Source organism: Capra hircus, chromosome 11 (genome assembly GCF_001704415.2).
Source record: "Capra hircus breed San Clemente chromosome 11, ASM170441v1, whole genome shotgun sequence".
Classification (NCBI taxonomy): Eukaryota; Metazoa; Chordata; class Mammalia; order Artiodactyla; family Bovidae; genus Capra; species Capra hircus.
Window position 1 is genome coordinate 10,516,213 of NC_030818.1, and position 22,279 is coordinate 10,538,491.

General features: G+C 54.3%; 1 protein-coding gene across 2 annotated transcripts in view; it reads right to left on the minus strand.

Moving 5' to 3' along the window:
* The window catches only part of TET3 (tet methylcytosine dioxygenase 3), a 109,919-nt gene extending 90,642 nt beyond the window's left edge, over nt 1-19,277 (minus strand). Inside the window, exons 1-3 of one of the 2 annotated variants that reach the window (XM_018055023.1) lie at nt 19,103-19,277; nt 17,570-18,297; nt 2,186-2,242 (exon numbers count right to left, since the gene is read on the minus strand). In XM_018055023.1, coding sequence (XP_017910512.1) covers nt 2,186-2,242; nt 17,570-17,872 — 360 coding nt within the window. In that variant the 5' untranslated portion in view covers nt 17,873-18,297; nt 19,103-19,277. Of the gene's footprint in view, nt 1-2,185; nt 2,243-2,555; nt 2,717-17,569; nt 18,298-19,102 lie in introns of those variants that run through there. The other variant, XM_018055024.1, reaches the window with a different exon arrangement.

Genomic DNA, 22,279 nt, shown 5'->3' on the forward strand with positions numbered 1-22,279 from the left:
GGGGGGAGGTGGCACCAGGAACAGAGGGCTCAGATCCGAGTGCTTGCTGGCAGTGCCCAAGCTGGGCCAAGAGGAAGCTAGGACTTTCCAAGAGACAACTCAACAATAAAAACAAGCAGAGACACCTCAGAGCTTTAAAAACACCACCAGTTCAAGCCCCATGCTGAGAAGCGGGAAGGAGGAAGACACGGGTGAAGGGCATTCTCTACTTTCCCAGGCAGCCCTGCCCCATGCCCACAACACTAAGGACGGAGATATTAGGCTGGGAGATCCCAGCAGGGTGGCAGGGCCGGCACAATGCAGGCAGGGAGGAATGGAGAACACACTTGGAGAAAGCTGAAGAGAAGCCATCGCTAGGCAGGAGGGGGTGCTTTCCGGAGTAAACAAACCTGCCAGCAGTCCCTCTTCTCAGCAGAAAGGGAAGCTCTGGCAGACAAGGCCAAAGACACAGAGAAGGGAGGGAGCTGCCTGCTCCTTGCGCCCATCTGTCCTCATCCCCTTGTCCTGCTTTCTCTAGAGTTGGGGGCAGAGCAGGCGCACAATCTCCGTGTCCACAGCCCTCAAAGCACACCGGTGTCTATAGCAGTGGGCAGTCAGGGGCACAAGTGGAGGTGGAACCTGTGGGTTCTGCTCTGGATAAAGGGCATGGAGTGAGCTCACAGCTCTCTCCTCCCCACCCACAGCAAAGCCAGTATCAGCCACCTCTGCTTGCCTCAGGGGCTGCCACGGTCTAGTCCCAGGCAGTCGCCCACTACTTGCAGCCCCACCAAGGCTTGCCCAACTCTCCAGGGCAGCCAATGCCACCTGGCTCTTCTCCTTCCCCCAGAAGTAAATTTCTTGCCCTCCCTCAGGCACTTCCTGCTGTAAGTTCCTCTGGGAGAAGGCCAGGGAACCACCCTGGTTCCTGATCCACCCCACAGCCTCACCCAGGAACCCCCAAACCCCCTGGGAAAGCGGAGGCCCTCCCGGCCAGCATCCCGGCCAGGCAGTGACGGCGGCACTTTCAGCACCTCCAGGGAGCTTCCCATAGTTCTCCCAGGAAGTCAGAGGAGGATTTCCCAGGAGGAAAATCTAAGAGCATCTGGGGACATGAGCAGCTTGCCCACCTGCTACCCAAGCAACCAGACTCCGCCAGCTCCTCACAGGCTCCAGGGGCTGAAGGGGAAGATAGAGCTGAGGCAGGGGCAGGAAAGGGCTCGACTCTCCTAGGAGAAGTCCCATCCAGTCCTGCCTCCCACCTGTCCCTACTCTTTCCCCAGCCTCTCTCTGCTCTTGACCTGACAGGCAGCCACTCTGAGCTGCCTCTTGCTCTGTTTTCTTCACTCTGGGCCAGCAGAAGATACTGCTGAGTAATCCCAAACTCACAGCAGATCCTCAGCCCTGAAAACAGGGCAAAGCCCAAGGAAACCTACTGATCCTGGCCTTTGCCAACCGGGGAAGAACATCTGTGTTTCCTTATAATGGCTTATATTCCACAGACTCTGCCCTGCCCCAAATACCCCAGCCCTGGCCTGAAGACAACCACATGGAGAAGCTCAGTGTCCCCTTCTCCACTTCCCACGCACCTGGTAACATTCCCTTCCGAGTCCCCCAGACACCCATCTGCACAGAGTAACAGCAGCCCACCGCCTGCAGGATTCCCAGTCATGATGTTGCATCAGCCCCCACCCTACCCAAAATATCCTCACCCCCACCACCTCCTCTCCTCTCCAGCCATCTCCATGGTGACAGCAGCATGACTAATGACACCCTATCAGCTTCAGACTCAGGAGCGCAACTCCCCCCCCACTCCGCAGCACCCCCCACCCCACCCCGGGGATTTCTGCAGATTGGATGCAAACCAACAGTGCCAGGGACATTCTCGAGAGATTTCCAGAGGCAAGGGTGGGGAGTGGGTTGTGTGTCTTAAAGAAAAAAAAAAAAAAAAACAGTTCAACCAACCCAATCCCAACTGCACCCAAACCATCCAGCTGAGAAAGCAAAAAGAATCCAAACAAAACCCACACAGGCCTGAGAATTCATTGGCCGCCTACACCCCCGCCGCCCCTCCCCCTCAGCTGCTGCTACACACACAGTGGGAGATTAAGGGATCACCAGAGGAGACCCTTTATTTTTATCCAATCCAGTCAAACACTTCACCTCTACCACACACACACACACACATACACACACACACACAAGGTACCTTGACAGCAGCTCCTTGTCCCCACGGCCCGGCTCCTTCACCAGCCTTTATTTCCACCTGCAAAAGAAGCCGGAGAGACGGATAAGCCAGGCCACCACCGGGAAAGCAGCAAAGTCCTTCTGCTGTGCTCCCAGCACGCTGCAGGGGAAGGGGGAGAAGGGAAGGCAGGGGGGCCTCTGAAAGAAAGGATAGCAGGGACCATCTTCCTGCCTCCAGCTGCCACCCAGACGCGCGGTGGATGGACTCATTCGCCTTCAAGAGTGTTTTTGTTTTCATTTCTCCCCTATCCACCCTCCCAAGATCCAGGAGGGCTCGGCCCCTCCTCCTGTGTCCGGTCTGGCCTCGTCCCTCCCCGCCCTGCCCGCTCTACCTCGGCCGGCCTCCTCTGGTGCATCGGCCGGCGGGCCTCCCATTATCCCCGCCGGAGCGCACGGAGGGAGGCACTGCAGAGGCGGCGGCGGCCAGCTGCCGGCCTGGCTCCCCTCCCCGCCGCCGGCGAGGCTGGTGTGGAGGGGGCGGCGCGCTCGCCAGCCAATCCCCGCGGCCGGCCGGGCGGGGGCAGGGCCGCCGGGGGCTGGACCTGCCCGGCCGGGAGGCGGGGGCACCGCCAAGGGTGCCGCGAAGCCGGGCTGGCTGCGGCCCAGGCCCTCCGCCGCTCCCCGGCAGGCTGGGGATCCCGGGGCACCCCCGTCTCCTTCCGAGTCGAGGATCCGAAGGTAATACCCACAGGCATCCTCTGCATCTCCAGGGTCAAAGACTGACTGCGCTCAGGGTCGAGCAGACGCTGGCGGGATTCCCCTTCAGGCCGCTCTCTGGCCCAGCAAACTGCCTCATCCTAGCAGCAGCTAGGACCGTGCCAGGCACTATGATAAAAGCAACAGCCCCTGCAATCCTCCAAGGAAAAGAAAAGCCTTGGAGTATGAACCTTTTACCCCGTTTTGCAGATGAGGAAATAAGGCCGGATAAGTGGAGTAACTCACCCAAGGTGACACGGCTAGAAAACAGCAGCTCTGGGACTCCAAGCCAGGTTGTCCCGCACCGAAGACCAGACTCTCAACCATTATGCAGTCTCCTCCCCACCTCCCATCAACAGATTTCCTCTTGAAGCCAGCACTGCCTGTGGCTCAAAGCCTCACCAAGTCAGACTTGCCCTCCTTTGCTCACAAACACCCACACCTCACCCTACTATCGCTCATCCCTGCCACTTGAACATAGGCCACCCCCTCCAGGCAGTATTGCCTCCACCACCATTCGCAATGTTTCCTCGTCTTTCAGAAAGGCCACGGGAGGTGGCACACCCAGACTTCAGGACTCCCCATGAGGAGAGGAGGCAGCCCAGACTCCGAGCCTTTGAAGGCTGCAACGCCCAGGAGACTGAAGGAGAACAGAATGGGGAGAGGAAAGCCCTGCAGTTCCTAGGCAACCCAAGAGACATCCTGCTTCACCCCAAGCCCTCCCTGTAGCCAACACCCCAGAGTTTCCACCGTCTAGGAGGGGAACCGTCATAGGGACTCTGGTACTCATGCATCTGGGTCAGTTCCTGGCTCCGCTATCCAGCTGTAGGACCTTGGTGGTGGTACCTTCTCTCTCTCAGCCTATTTGTAGTTCTATTTTATAGATAGTATTGCTCGTGAGCAATAGCAGCTACCTCATTACACAGTTATGAGGAGGCTGAAAAAATGCCTCACGGTGCCTGCCACACTGAAGGCGCCCCACTACCACGCTTTGTTTCTCAGCGCTCGCGGTGTGCTACTTCTGTCTTGCAGATGTGGCTTGCGGGACTAGCCAGGACGTGTGAGAGCGTTCAGCATTGTGCTCTGCTACCAACTCCACCACGTCGCCCAATTACACCCGTCCCTGAAGCTCCAAGGGGGCACTCAGAATGGGACAAGCTGTCCTAGGAGAGACAGCAAAGCTGGTCTCTGGTGAGGAGACTCCAGGAGGCACCAGGGACCACACCTGCCTCACCTCTGGGGACAAAGGGCAGCCCTGCTGGGCTCCTCCCTAGGGCAGGGAGGAAGGCAGGTGACAAAGCAGGCCAAGGGGCACTGTCCTGAGCCGTGTGCTTCTGCTCCCCTTAGCTCTGACCTTAGCCAGGCCAAGCGAGGTCCCCTCCTTTATCCTGGTCCCCCAAACCCCTGCCCCACCCACCCACCGCAAACACAGTCTGCTGCTGGATAAGAGCAACTAACACTGCTTGGATAATAACGATCAATACTGTTGCTGCTCCGGCTGCCACAGTTTATCAAGCCCCTGCTACGTACCAGGCCCTGTGCCAGCACACTGTGGGAGCATCTCATCTGACTTACTCCACACACGACCTTATGGGGAAATGGGCTTAGAGATGTTAAGTGACTTGCCCGTCAACACACAGCTGGTGAGTGGTTAGCTAGAATTCCAAGCCAGGCATGTCTCATTCCAGTTCTTTAAGCCCTCTCTCCCAGCCTACCTCAGGGAAATGCAAAGAGGGATAGGGTCACTTGAACCACACTACTTCCCTTTAAGCTATGGGTCTGAGAATAGTAATATTTTCATGCCTCAGAGACTTGGCAATGCTGCTCCTTGCCTAGGTTCCCCTGCCTCTCCCCCACCTGGCAAGCTAATACAGTACAAGGCTTAATCCAAATGTCACCTCCCACTGCTGCCTTCCCAGCTCATCTAGCCCCCATGAGCTTCACCCCACTCCTCCCGGGGCCTCTTCTAGAGCAGTCACACCAAGTACAGTTATTTATTTACACGGCCGTCTCTCCCACGTGGGCAGGGGCCCTATCTTCCCCACTCACTAGGCTCTGCACAGAGCTGGAATGTGCTGAGCTGAGTTTCTATACAAGGAGGGTGGAAGGGCAGGGGGCTGGGCACTGAGATGCAGAAGCCACTCTCCAGGTCGGTCTGTTCTCTGAGGTCCCCAGAGATCAGAGGAACACTTGCTCTCCTGGGAGAGGACCTGCCACCTGAACTATAGCCAAGACCCAGCCTTGTTCAGCCAGCACGCGTTTTCCTCACAAGGCTGCAAGCCACCCTGACTCTCTGCTTGAACCATCCCTCTCCCAGTGCTAACTAAATCCCACCCCAACTGCAGGTCCCAGCCCACCCCCTGGCAGCCTGCAGACACACTAGCAGAGCCCATGGTCCCTAAGGCAGCGCACCTGCAACCACCTCCATCCCACGCTGGCCTCCTGCCCTGTTCTGAAGCACCCGGAATGCTAGAGCTCCAAGGAGTCACAGAGGCACATACCGGGACCACCCTGCCTCCAGCAGGGACACTCCCCACACTTCACACCTGACCCCCTCTCCTCTCTATCAGGCCCTCTTTCTGTATTTGGGGCTTCACAGTGACCAACCCAAAGGTCACTGGGACCCCTCTCCTAGGGGCTGAAGGTCTCTCCGCACTTTCCATCATGACCCCTAGACCCCACTGCACTCCCAGCAGGAGAAATGGGGTCACAGCCCTCTCCACTAGGCAAGAGGTGAATGGATTAACTCACTCTCAGAACCCACTAACTATCCCAACACAGAGAACCTCAGAAATACAGATCCTCACAGGCCAGAACTCACACAGATATATAAAGACTAAGAAGTGGGGATGCATCCAGACACAGATTTGGGGGGCTTTATAGGAGGATCAACCAAGCAGCAACCCCATGCCAAGCCCCATAACTGAAGCATGATGTACCGTATCTTATTTACCCCTCAGAACAAACCAATGACATAGGAATTATTAATGCCCATTTTACAGACAGAGAAATTGGGAGACTGAGTAGGGCCCTCTTCACTCCCTCACTGGCAGCAATACAGGTGGTGCTGCTCTCTGTAGCTCTATGATTTTATCAACCTACCTCCTCTTCTAGAGTTGGCAGGGGGTAGACGGGCGACTTCTCTTCCCTTGCCATGGCTGTGTCCTGAACAAGGTCACTCGCCACAGGGCTTTACTTCAAAGCTCGGTTCAAGCCCCACTTCCTCCAGGAAGCCTTCTCAGGTTACCCGAGTCCTCTGCCAGCTGACAACACTTCCAGTGTTTCTCATTTGACACTTGGTACTGCTATTTGTCTGTGTATCCTGCTTCTCCAACCAGAATGGCTAGAGTTGTGCCTCTTCAAAGCCCTGGGTTTTTTTTTTTTCTTTGCCCAGCATTCCACACACTGAAGGCACTTGGAATCCAACGTGGGGGAAGTCTGTGACCTTCCCTTCCCTCTCCACCGCACAAAGGATCCTGCCAAAGAAACCCAACACCCCCTCCACCTTCGGAGCCTATGTTTGAAGTCACTGGTGTCCACGCATCAATTTCCACCCAAGTAATTGCAGCCCATCACACACACATCATCCCCTATATTTGAAACTCTTTGCGGTTGTCATGGGAACTGCCTCTGCCTTCATTCACTGATCAGGCCTCACAATTAGCTTTGGCAGCGGAAGTCTGTGTCAACGGCAATCGCGGGGAGGAGAAAGCCGAGGAGGTGGAAGAGCAGCAGCAAGGGAAGAAAAGGTGTTCCTCCTCGGAGATGCAGGAGAACCAGACTGAACTCAGGCACCCGGTGACGTCAGGGGGGAAAGCACAGCCAGCCAGCAACTCCACCTGCACACTTCCATGCCAACAAACAGGACGCACCCAGAGCCCCCCCAGGCTGGCAGGCAGCAGCCGTGCCTCTGCCCACAACCCCCCCACGCTGCGCTAAATGCTTCTAAGAAGATCTTACATTCTGTGAACTTCGTCAGGGTCTCCCCACTCCATATTCAACAGTTTTGGACCATCAAATGTCCCAGGATCCAAGCAAATAATTGGAATGACAGAATAACAGAAACTTAATTGGTTATTGAGAAGGTGAGACCGGAATACTGAGTGGTTTAGAAACCTGGGGACAGCCCCAGGGGAAGCCTTCTAAGAGTAATTAACACAAAGCGTCTTACCTTCCACCTTGAAGATTCATGAACACCCTCAGCTGGTGCCCTGCGGTCTATGTCCTTTCACACCCCTGCCACCAGTCTCGAGCATTTGAGTAGCATATCTGTACAACTCAGCTTCAGGGGAGATGCCTCCCTCCTCCCGGAAGCCCCACCTCATCCTTCACATATCACTCTGCTGAAACTCTCAAAACAGGTCCCTTTCCTTCCATGATGGGCTCTCTTGGCCTAACAGTGACTAAGACTGGTCTCTGCCCTCAAGGCATCCCTCCCTTGTAGCCCTACCAGACTGCTCTGTAATTATTTGTTGCCACGCTTGTCTCCCTGCCCAGACTGTGAGCTCATTAAGGACAGAGTAAATGCTGCCTCCCCTTTACCGCCAACTCAGGCTTAGCGCAGCGCCTCAAACACAGCCGGTCCCAAGCGAGATGTGCAGGAGGCGGCTGGGAAGGCAACTGCAGGTCTAGCAGTCAAAGCAGGTGACATCCTGCCTCCAGAAACTGAAGTGACGCCAGTGCCCTCCCCCGGCACAGGGGACACAGGAGGTCCAGGGACCGAGGAGACACTCCAGGAAGCCGCCTCTCCTCCGTATCCCTCTAGCAGCGGCTCTCCTCTCACTGGCTCTCAGCACCCCACCCCATCCTGCACTGTCAACCGTCCGGACTGGACCCAGCCTCCCCATGAGAAGATGCCATTCTCTCTCTCCTCCAGGGCTCCAGGGTCATTCCCAGCATCAACCAGGGAACCAGGACACCCAGAGCTTACCCTTAAAAAGCAGAGCAGTCAGTCAAAAGATTGAGACTCCCCCAGCAGGCCAGCAGTTAAGACTCTGTGCTTCCAATGAAAGGGGTACAGGGTTCCACCCCTGGTCTGGGAACTAAGATCCCACATGCCATGCAGCACAGCCAAAAGAATAAAATAAAATAAAAACAATTTAAAAAAACCAAAATGAGACCAGAGAAAGCCACTCAGTGTCCTTCCCACAAGAAAGACTCAGAAGGGGACAGACTCTAGTCTGGTACATTGTCACTTATTCCTGACCCAGCATCTCCACACCCCTTCCTGAGGATTCCTCTGGCAGTAATTAAATGGGGTGGGGGCCTAGGGGGTACATGCACTCTGACAAACGGGCCCAAATGAGTCTACCTCACGCAACTCCCTTTTCATGTGGAGCATCAAGATTTGCTCTGTACCAGTCGTGGGAGGCGCACCGTTCTGTCCACAGACGCCCTGGCCGGCTGTGGAGAGGTGGGCACAATGGAGTTGGAATGCGTACAGGTCAGAACCAGCAGTTCAGGAACAGAGCTCGCACGCCCTGAAGCAAGCAAGCAACCCCCCAGTGGCCACTAGAGGCCTGGCCAGTTACCCCACACTGAGTGCCAACTTTTACTTTCCCCTCCCTCAGTGACTAATAAAAACTCGGGTAATCAGATCTCTTGGGCAAATGACAGGAGACAAGGCCACAGGGGGGTGCGTCCACCCCAGGTGTGCCAGCAGGCTGGGCCCTGCACGGACACACTCAGGCTGAGGCCTAAAGCCACCCTAAAGGACTCTCCCAGCCAAAGTGTGGCAGAGCTCAAGGCACATAAAGGAGTCCTATTCCTTTCCAACACCTTCTGTCCTGCTGAGCATGCTGCCCTCAATCCACAAGGGAGCTGTAAAGAAGGGATGGGGGAGGGGAATCAGTGACAACTCCTGAGACCCCCGCCCCCCAGAGTGGTCTTTCAGCTCACCCAGTCCCCACACTGCCTCCTCCAGTACGAGAGGCCCAAAGCAGAGAGGCAGCTGCTGACTCAGGGTGGGGTCCGCGCCAGGGCAAGAACACTCAGACAAGGTTCACCAGGGCTGCTGGGCACGAGTGAGGGTGGGAGAGTCATCCCCCCAGGGAGTTTCAGAAAGTGTCTTTGAATAGGAAGCCACCCCGCATTCCTATTGTTTTTCCCCACAGCTCAAGCCTTCAATGAGAAGCAATAAGCTTTGCTTTGGATTAGAACCACCCCCCTCCAAAAAAAAGCGCTGCCCCTGGGAACAGGGACCCTAACCCAACTTCCCTATCCCTCTCACCACTTACCTTGGTGGGGAACAAGGACCCTAACCCAAAAAATTCCTCCCAAGAATAGCCAACCAGGACAGCTACTTCCCCAACCCAGAAACAGGCTTCAGTGAGGGTTGAGAGACCATGGAGGACAACTACATGTCCAGCAGAATTACCCACACAGATACAACACACACACACACATATATATAACACACACAAGCCACCTGAAAGGCAGCCAGTGTGACTGAGTTACTGAATTTCATGTCAATTACATTTAATTTTTGTAGCAACACATGACTAATGGCATCCATATCAGACAGCACAGGCAGAGCATGCTTTTTAAATCTGGGATGTCATGAACACTCCTGAGGATTTGCTGAAAACCACGAACCCTCTCCCCTGAGAAAACACACCCCTGCACATTCACACACTCGGCTGGAACTTTCAGAAAGTTCACAGACCGTATTCCCACCCAGCTCTGAGATTAGGTCTAGAGATTGACCAAAAACTTCATGGCCTAAGAACAAGGTTTTATCTGCAATGTAGTTGTCTAAGGGATATGCTACACTTGACATAGTTTGTGCAAGAGAGCACCACATGAGGAAGCCCCCACCTGATAGAGGACGTCTTCGTAACATCCCAGCCTCTACAAAGACCCATGCAGGCACAAGACCGGGTCTTCAGCCTTGGAACAGCTATAAACGTCAGACAACTCTTTTTCTCACACATGGACTCAGTCTGCCTGCTCATAATTGCTATGCTCTAATACTGTCACCCTGCTTATTTAACTTCTGTGCAGAGGACACCATGAGGAACGCTGGGCTGGAGGAAGCACAAGATGCAATCAAGACTGCCAGGAGAAATATCAATAACCTCAGATACGCAGATGACACCACCCTTACGGCAGAAAGTGAAGGGGAACTAAAAAGCCTCTTGATGAAAGTGAAAGAGGAGAGTGAAAAAGTTGGCTTAAAGCTCAACACTCAGAAAACGAAGATCATGGCATCTGGTCCCATCACTTCATGGGAAATAGATGGGGAAACAGTGGAAACAGTGTCAGAGTTTATCTTTTTGGGCTCCAAAATCACTGCAGATGGTGATTTCAGCCAGGAAATAAAGACACTTACTCCTTGGAAGGAAAGTTATGACCAACTTAGATAGCATATTCAAAAGCAGAGACATTACTTTGCTGACTAAGGTCCGTCTAGTCAAGGCTATGGTTTTTCCAGTGGTCATGTATGGATGTGAAAGTTGGACTGTGAAGAAAGCTGAGTGCCAAAGAATTGATGCTTTTGAACTGTGGTGTTGGAGAAGACTCTTGAGAGTCCCTGCAAGGAGATCCAACCAGTCCATTCTAAAGATCAGTCCTGGGTGTTCTTTGGAAGAATGATGCTAAAGCTGAAGCTCCAGTACTTTGGACACCTCATGTGAAGAGTTGACTCATTGGAAAAGACTGATGCTGGGAGGGATTGGGGGCAGGAGGAGAAGGGGATGACCGAGGATGAGATGGCTGGATGGCATCACTGACTCGATGGATGTGAGTCTGAGTGAACTCCGGGAGCTGGTGATGGACAGGGAAGCCTGGCGTGCTGCGATTCATGGGGTCACAAAGAGTCGGACACGACTGAGCGACTAAACTGAACTGAATAAGAGTCCTGCACATTTCCCGACACGAAGGAACTAACTCCCTCTTCCACACAGGATTCATCTTAACCTGAGTTCCCCTACTTACTCGTTTCCAAGCTGAACAACCATCTTTTTCAGTTGCCTTGCATGTGACCACTTTGACAGAGCTCCTAGAGACAGGCTTTCAACACACCTTTTGGAGTTTCAGCTCTTCCTACCTGCTGGGAAGCCAGGAATCCTTACTTGTACATTTCTTTCTTTTTTAAAAATATGTGCAGGACTTTGGATTTACCCCGATTCAATTCCATTGAGTTTTGCTGAATCCCACTGTTCCAGACTGCCCCCATCTCCTTTACCCATGTTTCACCATTCAACTTCAATATCGCATCACCACTACTCCTGCGACTGCCACACACCTACCCACGGATCATACCTGCTCCCACCTACATCCGAGGGAGAGGGTACACATCTCTTCTGCTCCTAACCCTCCAGGCCCTTCCATGAAACCCAGAGTTCTATGGATGTGCTCCTGCTATTCACAACTACCACCAGCTACCACTCCCTCATAGGGCTCCCACGTCCCAAGTCAGGCTGCTGAGCAGCACACATCTTCTGAGAGCCCTTTCCCAGCTGTTCTCAGAACACACAGACATACACAATCATACATACATATACACACACACACACACACACACACACACGTTCTTAAAGGGGTTACTGATAGCTCGTAAGACTAGACTGAAATGGACTCCAGAAAAACAAGAATAAACATGGAGTAAATCTCAAGATGTTCTCGTCTCCCTGGCCTACGGGGTAAAAAATAGGTTGGGTCACCCTCCTTACTCTTGTTGGCAATGGGAATACCTTACCTGCGTTCATCAAGACTTATTTCTGTCCCCTTTTCCACGCCTCACCCCCTTCTCCACTCATAGAAGTGCCGCAGACTGGCTTCTCAAACGCTCAAGGACATACAAATCACCTGGGAATGTGGTTCAAGTGCAGGCTCTCATTCAGTAAGTCTGATGTCAGGTCTGAGATTCTGTTTCTAACAAGCTCCCAGGTGATGCTGATTTTGCCAGTCCACTGATCAGCAAGGTGGAAATATGGTTGTAATCCATTCAGGTCCCCTAAGATTCAGGTGAGCAATGTGCAGTCCAAGTGAGTGCCCATCAAATCAGCTTTCATCTGTATCAGAGGAGTTCCACTCTAACTACACATTAGATATACCTGGGGAGCGCCAGCCCAATTGGAGTCCTCCCCAGAACAATCAAACTACTGACAGAATCCCTGGGAGTGGGATCCAGGTGATCCCAGCATGGAATCCCTGATCCACACTGGCTGGTAAAAGTTCTGAACAGGGTAATCATACCTGTGTCCTCTTCAGAATGCTGCTGTTGCTGCTAAGTTGCTTCAGTCGTGTCCGACTCTGTGAGACCCCAGAGACGGCAGCCCACCAGGCTCTGCCGTCTCTGGGATTCTCCAGGCAAGAACACTGGAGTGGGTTGCCATTTCCTTCTCCAATGCATGAAAGTGAAAAGTGAAAGTGAAGTCGCTCAGTTGTGTCCGACTCTTTGTGACCCCATGGACTGCAGCCCACCAGGCTCCTCTGTCCATGGGATTTTCCAGGCAAGAGTACTGGAGTGGGGTGCCATTGCCTTCTCCGCTTCTTCAGAATGACTTTAAATAAAAAAAACTGGCCCTCTGATCTATGATGCTGGAAGGAAGCACTATCATTTATTTGCAGAAATCCAGGCCCACTGGTTTGACTTGAGTTGCTTTGTAGAGAACCACAGGTATCCCCGAGCCCATCGTCTGTCTTTCTAAATCTCATGAACCACCTTTTTAAAAATCTGCTCTAGGACCTGGTGGTCCAGTGGTTAAGAGTCTGCCTGCCAATGCAGGGGACAGGGGTTTGATCCCTGATCTGGGAAGACTCCATATTCCACAGAGCAACTAAGCCCATGCAACACAACTACTGAGCCCACGGGCCCTGGAGCCCGTGCTGCATAACAAAGCAAGCCACTGCAGTCAGAAATCCATGCATCGCGACTGGAGGGCAGCCCCCGCCCACCACTGGAGAACAGCCCGCGTGCAGCAGCAAAGACCCAGCACAGGCAGAAATGAAAGATGACTAATTTAGAAGTCTGCTCTAGGATGGGCAAAAACGGACACTGGTTTACAATTTCCAGCATATCTTTGAAAAATTGAACCTTCTACCTGTCTCTGGTCTTCTGGCTCTCTCCCAAGCATCATCTAATTCCACAACGACGCCATTCCATGGGCATACCTGAAGGTGTGTAGTAGGGACTCAGATTCACGTAGGGTAGCTGGCTCTCCCTGCCTAACCACACACGCCATGGTTTATCCTTTCCCCAGTTTATGCTCCATGGCAAAACAGGGACCTAGAGGCTTCTCTCGGTCACCAGTTCTCCTCCAAAGCTGTAAGACCACCCTTTCCTTCTATGTTCTTACTGGGAACATGTAAAACACTATTATTGTCTTGAGCATCTTCCACCACCTCAGCAGATTCTGGCCACTGGACTCTCTAATATTCTTCTTTAAGGGTCAGACTACCCTTGACTCGCACCCCCTTTCCATGTAAAAAGCATGATCTTTCACCATCTGCACTCCCTAGACAGCTGCCCAAGCAGCCACACAGATGGTCCAGCTCTTAGCCCCCACCACCTTCCTCCTTAGGGCTCCCATTTAGAACTGCAGAGTCAGCATTTTCTTTTTAAAAAGCAATCCTATCCCTCCAGCTAACTTCCCTTTTAGAGTCTGTAGCCATGGGGTTTAAAACTGTTTACATCTGAAAAACAATCTTCTGAGGTCTATGGTCAACACCTCTCCTTGCCCAGGCGTCTCCCTGGATTCACAAATGCTGAGATGGGCTCCCTATCTCTAAAGTCTCATCACTTCTACTTTACCAATCAATTCTCCCTTCGCTGGTGGAAACTGCTACCCTCCTGATAGCATCCCCCACCCCACCCATAGCCCATCTTCAGGAAGACAGAACCAGGAGCAGGTGAGGCAAGAATTGGTCAGGTGTTTCGATACTGTTGAGAGATCCCAAATTCCAAAGTATCTTTTCTCAACACGGGCATGGAGCTTTGTTTCAGCCACAAAATCTACCTGGCTGAGGGCTAGACACACCATATATATTTCTATTTCTCACTCACGCTTCTAACCTCATGTATACATACTTCCAGAAAGTTTTTTTTACAAGGAGTTTTTCTCCTACCCTCTTTATCAAACCTTCATTTCCCTCACCCAAGGGCAACTTTTCAGTCAGGCCCTGGGCCACACCAGCTCCTTGCTCCTGGATGTCCAAGGAAAGAGGCTGGCAAACTCCTCCCTCCTGTTGCCTGGCCCCACAGTTCTATGAGTAAGCTGGGATGTCTTGAAATAAACATTTAATAAACAGTTGCAGCTCAGAGACTAACATATATAATTTTTATGCATAAAGATTGATTCTCTTCTAGATGTTCTAGGAATGTTTTGTCACCGTGCACTGATTACCTACCATGTACTAGAGAGCCTGCATATTTTATCTCAATTAACCCTCACAAAGAAGGGTTACCCCATCTGACACGTGAGGGGGAAAAAAAACAAAACAATGCTCCAAAAAATAAGCAGCAAGCACTTCCTTTGGGCTCTGCATCTCCACACTCTCCAAAGCCTACTTTTCTAGTCAGCCATCTCCACTGTGCTGCAAGCCACCACGCAGGTGAAAAAGGATGTGGAAGTCAAACAGCCTCTGACATCAGCCTAGGATCTAAATCCTTCCTGGAACTAGGGAGGGAGACCACAGCTGCAGAAACGAACTCCTTCAGGTGTGTTCCCTCTCTTTAGGGCCCAGAGGAGTAAGTAGTCACTTACCTCTGTGGTAGACAGGAACAGGCCTGGGAGTCGCCTCTGGTATTAAAATATGGAATGTCTCTGACTAGGGGGGCTCTGTAGCACCACCTACCCACACTGGGTAAAAAAGTGAGGAGCAGGGAAGGAGACAAGAAAATCAAGATAATGTTCGCCCTCTTACAGGATGACACAAAGCAGCTGCCAGCAGACAGCTCTGCGGAAGTCCCAAAGGAAGCTGGAGGAGGTGGAGACAGGCTGGACATGAAGAAAGGATGCCCAAAGAGGAGACGCTGAGAAGCACGGATGCAAGGAGAGGGCCTGATCCTCAGGAGGCTCCTGGGATGCTCTTCTTGTCCCACCTGAAGAGCAGGGACTAAGATCTAAAGTTCTGTTTCCAACAGTCAGGTTTCCTCCTTTCCCAACCTCCCAAATACTGGGACATGTCCCCTCTTTTACATGGCTGCTCAGACCTGGTGGTGAAGGTCCAGCAGTCCCCTAGGGGCTGTAAATGCCGGGTGGTTCCCTGGGCTCTCACTCAGGAACAGCCTAGAGGGCCTGCCAGCTCTGCCAGCAATACATTTGTCTAATGCAGTGTTGCCTGGACAGTGGTTCCCATGCTCTTAGCCTTCACAGACCAATTAAAAAAAAAAATTATGGTGAGAGACACTAGTTACTATTCTGTATTTTGCCAAGTAAAGACTCTTTTTTGGGGAAAAAAAAAAATAGATCTACTTTCTATCAACATTTCCATTCCATAAAAGAAAGTATATTTTCAATCATCAAAAAGTAGAAAGTACCTATCCCTAAAACAAAGTTCTGCTCTTTAAGTCAAACAAAGTTAATTTCAAGACAAAGCTCACTCCATTGTCCCCTTCCCATTTCTGCAGAAACCCAGAGAACTTGTCATGGGGCCGCACTGGTCCACAGATCAGCATGTGGACCCTCTGTCTGGGGGAACCACTGGACACCAGCTGCGTTTTCCCCAATCCTGCAGGCCTTGAGAGCCAGCCGGCCATGGCAAGGTCCACAGGGATGTAAACATCCAGGGGCTTGACTCTAAGCCTCAGCCAAGCCAGATTCCTCCTCTCTTAACTGCGACCACTGGCAACCCAGGGCAGCAGCTTACACACAAGGATGACAGGCCCCTGGCTACACTCCCAGCCCCTTTCACTCAGGTGCACCTCCTTGCTGCCAAAAGAAGAACTTAAACGCGGTTCACAAGAGCCACGCACTCTAGGAACATCCAGCCCAGAAAGCTCATCCCCCAGGGTTTGAGAGGAATGAAGCGAGAGGAAGGCAGCAAAGAAGGAGATAAACCCTAGAAGGAAGCAAGCAAAGGAACCAAGCCTTACAAAGTAGACGGGGCATGTCCTCCTTATACCGAAACAAAAGCTCTCATGCCCCGGACTGAAGCCTACCCTTGGTCCAACCCCCCTTTCAGAAACGACCCACAGGGCACTGGGCCAGCAGGATACCAACTCCCCCGTAAACAGCAGCAACATAAAGGGGCTGCACACAGCCTCCCAGGCTGGGGTGGGGAGCTACAGATGTGATCCAGATGTCCGCTTTAACCTTAGACTGGGGAAACAGGGCACCCATCGCTGTCCCTGGCCCGTGATATGCAGCTTCCGCAGGGAGCAGACAAGAGGAGAGAAGGGGCAGAAACGTCCCAGCAACGGCCACTTTCCTGACCAAAACACTTGGATCTGTCTTCCCAGCCACAAGACCACAGCCCCACCAAACTGGCGGCACAGCTCCGACACTCAGCGGTCAGGGAAATCCCAAGTGCGAGGCGCCAGCCCATCGAAGCCACAGGTGCCCCGGCTCCCAGAAGCACAGCGGTTTCCAGCCCAGCTGGAAAGGGCTTCAAAGGCCAAGAAGCACAGCCCCTCCACATCCCCAGGGAGAAGACAGACTCAGAGAGGGGACCTGAGTCGTCTGAGCCCTTGGACAAATCAGGGGTAAAGCGGGGAAGCCCCACGGACAGCGCAGGCCTCGGTCTCTGTCCAGCGCGAGTCCCGCTGCCTGAAGCGACCTCGGCCGCTACAGCGCTCCTCCCAAGCTGCTTCACTTCACTCGCCCCTACTTCTGCCAACTCTCCGCTGTGGCGGCTGCCACCAGCCTCACGGCCGGCAACCCACCACCGGCAACGCAAAGGAAAGACGGCCGGTGCGGTGCCACTGCCTCTCCTTTCCCGCCTCTGTTCTCATTCCAACTCCTCCTCCCCTCCCTTGCCCTCCCAGCTCCCAATTAAGGGAGTACTCCTTCCTGGGGTTGACAGCGTCTCAAACACACATCACTCATTCATTCATTCATTCATTCAATTAGCATCTGAGGGCTTCCTACACTCCAAAGAACTGAGCCAGGTCCTAAGAACACAAGGCATAAAAAGTTCTTGACCTCAAGTACTGTCGAGCATGGGAACTCAAACCATGGGTTTCTCATTAAATTCCCAAACATGTTTAGGTACCCTCCCCAAAAGGATGGCGCTCAAAAAGAGATTTAGGGAAAGAAACATCCCATTCCATCAGGGCAGCATAAGACCATCCTGTCACTCCAAATTTTTCCTTCCAAACCCATCAGCCTCCAACCCTTACCTGACACCATCACTCCCATATCACCCAAGCATTAGCATGACCTTGAAATATATCTGAGGCTTCAAGCAGACACAAAACTTCTAAAGATAAAGCTGGATACCATTGTCCCATGTCAAATGCAAACATCCAGGATGAGAGCGCTAGCTCAAAGCCCTGTGCAACCTGGTTACCCTCCCACCAATTGTAAGCGCAGCAAACTAGCTCGAACCAGCTTCTAAAGACAGCTATGCTCCTATTCGCAGCCCCACTCAAAGTTGGACCAGGAGGATCGAAAGGGGATAATGGGCTTAACGGTCTTCAGCAAGACTCTTGTGAATGCAGCACCCTCAAGGAAGGAACAGGGCTGTCAAGCAAGACCCAGCTTACCTCCTTGAGAAGCCCCACTTTCTTCTTCAGCACCTCACACTTGCGCAGTTTGCAGATTTGGTGTGTGCGGCGGTTGGTACAGCTGGTGCAAGCCCCACAGTTTTCCAGCCGCCGGCAGGGCTCACAAGTACCACACCGTTTCCGCTTCTTCCGCCCATCTCCACCCCCTCGGAGTTGGGGTTCGCTCCCGGCCACTGGAAGCCCAGGCCCCGGGTAGCCCGCTACCATCACCTGGCCCTGAGGGAAGTCATAAAGGCCTGGCAGGTCCGGCTGGACTGCCAGGGGCACCTGAAACTGACTCATGACGTTGCCAGAAGTGGGGGCATAGGTGCTGGGGCAGAGCCACAGTCCAGCTTCCTGCCTGCAAAGGCCACCAACAAGTCCTTCTTCCTAACGCAGTCAAAATCTACAGAGCGAAAGCAAGTAGCTCCAGGCCGCGGGTCGGGCACCTCTTCTCAACCCCTCTTCACCTCCTCTGCAGCAGTCTGACAGGACTCAGTTGGGGGCCACTCTCCCACCTGCCGGGGCCCGGGATCTGGGGGAGGACATCAGCGGCAGTCCCCAGAGAAGGGATCATCTTGGCTGGGTGGGCTCTTCACCCTCACCCACCCTGGACCCAGGCATGAGGTGAGCAGGTGGGTGTGTGACGGGGGCAGGGTAGGGTGAGGAGGTTCTCCTCCTGGCTTTTCCTTTCCCAGGTCAGAATGATGGAGAAGGCAGCGCACAGCCTGGAAAAGAGACAGAAAGGGGAAGCGCATCACTCGGGGCTGGGGGACAACTTTCACTCTTTCTGTTACCTCTTCCTGCTTCTGGGAAAAGAGAAGTTGGGGGAAGAGAACGGGCTTGCTCTCATGAAATTCTGTCCAGAACCTCTGGCAGGGCACACTGGCACCCGCTCCCTGATGGAGCAGGACGAGGGCCTGACGAGGTGTTAAGGAAACCTGGACGGCGAATTTAAGGGGGCGGTCAAGGTGAGATGCCCAAGAAAGTTGTCCTTTTCCCCAGCCCCACGGGCTTGGGAGAGTTTTGCCTAAATTCCCACACGCCCCTCACTGGAGGTCGCTGGGCCTTCCCCAAGGGAGCACAGCTTTCAAAATAAAGTTTGCCGAGAGCTTCACTCGGCGGGGCTGCCCGGGCGCCCCGGGCACTGAGGCGGCCTGGAGTGGGGCGCGCCCGGGGTAGCCCGCGCCGGCCGCCCAGCCAGCGGGCCGGACCCTGGAGGGCGGCCCGCTCCAACGAGGGGGCGCGGGGAGGGGGGCGCGCTCCGGCTCAGGCCCGGCCGCGCGCGCGCAGCCGCTCGGGCTCCTTTGTTCTGGGGCCTCGGCCGCTCGGCTTCGGCGGCTCCGCAGCCCCCGCCCCGCCCCGCCGCCCCCGCCCGGCTCAGCTACACTGTGACCCGCAGCACCCCCGCCTCGTCTCCCGCAACAAAGTAGCGGAGCGCCCCCCCCCCGGACCGTCCCCTCCCCTGCGGGCCCCCCCCCCCAGGCCTCCCCTCCCCCACCCCGGAGCCGGAAAGGCACCGACTGCACCGACCTGCCCGCCGCCTCCGGGGCGGAGCGCACAAAGGGGCAAAGTTTCCCGGCCCGCGCCGCCGCCACCACCGTCGCGGCCGCCGCCGCCGCCGCCGCCTGGGGCGCCCGCCTCCTGGAGCGCCTGGCCCGACCGAGCTCGGCGCACGGAGCCCCCCGCCCGGGCCGATGAGGGGACGGCGCAGGAGGAAGGAAGAGGCAGCGGCGGCCGCGGCGGCAGCAGCAGCAGCAATGAAGGCGTCCGCGGGACTCCCCGCCCCCCGCGCGCCGCGGCACGTGCTCGCCCGGGGACTCCCCCGCCCGGGAGGGCGCGCACGTGCGGCCCCGCCGAGCCCCGCCGGCCCCGCCGCCGCCCCCTCCGCCGGGCTCGGGGCTGCGCGAGGGGGGGCGTTCCGTGGAGGGGGAGGGGACGGCGCGGGCGGTCCTGAAGCGGATGGGGGCAGGGCCCGGCCCGGACGCCGCGCCTTTGCACCTGCAGTACCTCCCCTCCCCCGCGGTCGGTCCTCCCGGGACCCGGCCGCCCTCCTCGGGTTGGCCGCCCCCGCCCTCCGGCGCTTCTGCAGCCGAGCGGGCGCGGCGGGCGGCGCGGGGTGGGGCACGCGGAGCTCCCAGCCTAGGCCCTCGGCCGAGCCGGCCTCGGTGTCCCCACTTCCTGCCACTCCCTGCGGGCCGAGCGGCCTGGGACGGCCCCGGTGCCCCTGGGAGTCCTGAACTCCGGGCCCCACTGACCCCCCTCTCTTGGCCGCCGCTCGCTCATTCCAAGGCAGGACAATGGGGGACATCGCGCGTTTGCGTACCGAGTCAGCCTAGCGGGCAAGGAGGGGATACCCCGCGAGCAGAGGCCAAGGGCCAGCCGGCAGGAACCTTCGCCGGGATCGCAGCCCAGCGCCCTACCCAGGCGGACCCCGGGGCCCTGCCATCGCGGGCCTCCCCTGCGCCGCTCTCGGCTCTTTCGCGTCGAAAACAAAGACTAATCCGATACCCCCGCCCTGCCTCCCAGAGGAGGGGGAACGGGCGCGTCGCGGAGGGTAACCGAGGAGGACAGCGTTCAGGAGGGGCTCGGACAGCCTCCGAGGGATCGAGCCCTATAACCCATCGCAAAGACTTTGAAAAGTCACCCCGGGCTGTTTTCCAGCCAGGGGGCAAGGGGCAAGGCATAAGAGTATTTCTAAGTTGCCGAACTGCCCGTTCTCTCTGCTGCTTTTTTCCTCTCACCTGTTGTGCAGGCCAAGTTGAAATTCCAGGTTAGATTAATTCAACTCCACCCATCTGGCCACACTGCCAGGCTGGTCCCCGAAGCTACCTTCCACCTACCTAGGTTGCTGGGGAGAAGGGTGGGTCTCTTAACACAACACACACACACACACACACACACACACACACACACAAACACAGGCAAGTCCTGGCAGAAACATCCACGGGAGGACTGGCCTGACCAGTTTGGGCGGTGTTCACCGAGCCAGGTACCTGGCAGGCGTCACCACTGGGCTGAAGCTAACAACTCAGCCAGAACTGGAAAAAGAGCATTCGGCCGCTTATTTAGAAGAAGAAAAAAGTAATTGATCTCAAGCAGCGCTGTCCAGAAAGCCCTAGGCGGTAGGAGAAGCCCGCGTTCTGTCTGGAACTTCCCTCCCCACAGACCTGATTTTGACAGCCTCCTGGAGGGGCCAGGTTGTCAGCTGTGGGGAGGGTGGTGAACACGGCTGCAATACCTACTTCCTACTCTGGCCTTTGAGAGTAGGAAAAAATTTCTGTTCAGGGAAGTTAAGACTGGAACTGAGAAGAGATACCAGTGGAGTGTAATTTCCAGTCAAACAGAACAGTTTGTGGACTTGTAATTGTTTTTAATGTAATGAATGTTTAATGTTTTAAATATTTTATTTTTAGTAAAAATTATATATATTGAAGAAAACACAGGAAATAGAAAACTAGAAGACAAAAATAACCTCAATGCAACATTTAACCGTTTGCTGTATTTCCTTCTAGCATTTTCTAGTTTTGAGAGTATTTCCTTTTTTTAAAAAATGGCTGCACTCACACTGGTTATGCAATTTGTGGTCCACTTTTTACTTAACGTTATATTGTAAGTATTTCCCTATTTGATAGACAATCTCCAGATAGTGTGACAATGAAGAAGGGAGCGAACTGTGGGTTCCAGACCTGGCTCTGGCTAAACTCAGGTGGCATGTAATAGCAGAGTGACCTTGGACTCATCAACTCTGAAGGAATCCATATAAAATACTTAACAGTGCTTAATAAATAAGAATTATTGTTAAATCCGTATAACAACCTTATGAGGTAGGTCCTATCTTGAAACCCACTTTACAGGTAAGGAAATAGATTAATTTGCTCAAGGTCACTCAGCTAGTGAATTGTAGACAGAATTTGAGCCCAGCATCTTTCCTCTTGTTTTCTATCTTGATGAATGGCACCAGCAATGCACTGTGCCAGTTCACTCTTCACCAGCTATATATGGAAGAGGCATTTCACAAAATCCTCTGGCTTAGGTAACAAGGTGGATGAGGGCCCCACTCACCAAGATAGAGTACAGGAGGCACCGAGGACATCTGTGTGGTGCTGAGGAGGCTAGGCCTGGGCTGGAAACACACGTGGGCCCCAACAGGGAGCAGCTCAGGAGGCTTCACGTTTGGAGGAGTGGACATGGAGAGTGAGAGGGAAAGGCAGCCAGGCCAGAGCCCTGGCCAACACCAGCTCGTGAGGGACAGCAGCCGACGAGAGGCCAGCAAAGAAAGGAGACAGAAGCGCAACCAGAGAGGTGGGAGGGAAACCGGGCCCACCAGACAAGCTCCCAGTCTCCCTCTGGAATCTTCTATTTGAGCAGTCTTGTCTAACCCTTCCCACTCTAACCCCTTCCCAGTTTCTCCTTCTACCTGCCAAATCCCCATTCATGCTGCAAGTCTCTGCAGAAATGCCAGTTCTTCCAGCTCCTCAGACTCCGAGTCCAACCCACTCTCCCTCCCCAGAAGTTTGACGCTGCCTCCCTAGAAACAGTTATCTTACCTGTATTGTAATCGTTTGCACGTTTCCCTCCCAGTTACTACGAGCCCTTGGAGGGTTGGGACCCTGTCTTTTCACCGTTGTGACCCTAAACCTAGGCAATCAATATGTGTTCAGTGCAGAAAGGAGGTCAGGAGAACCTGATGAATGAAATATCCTGGTA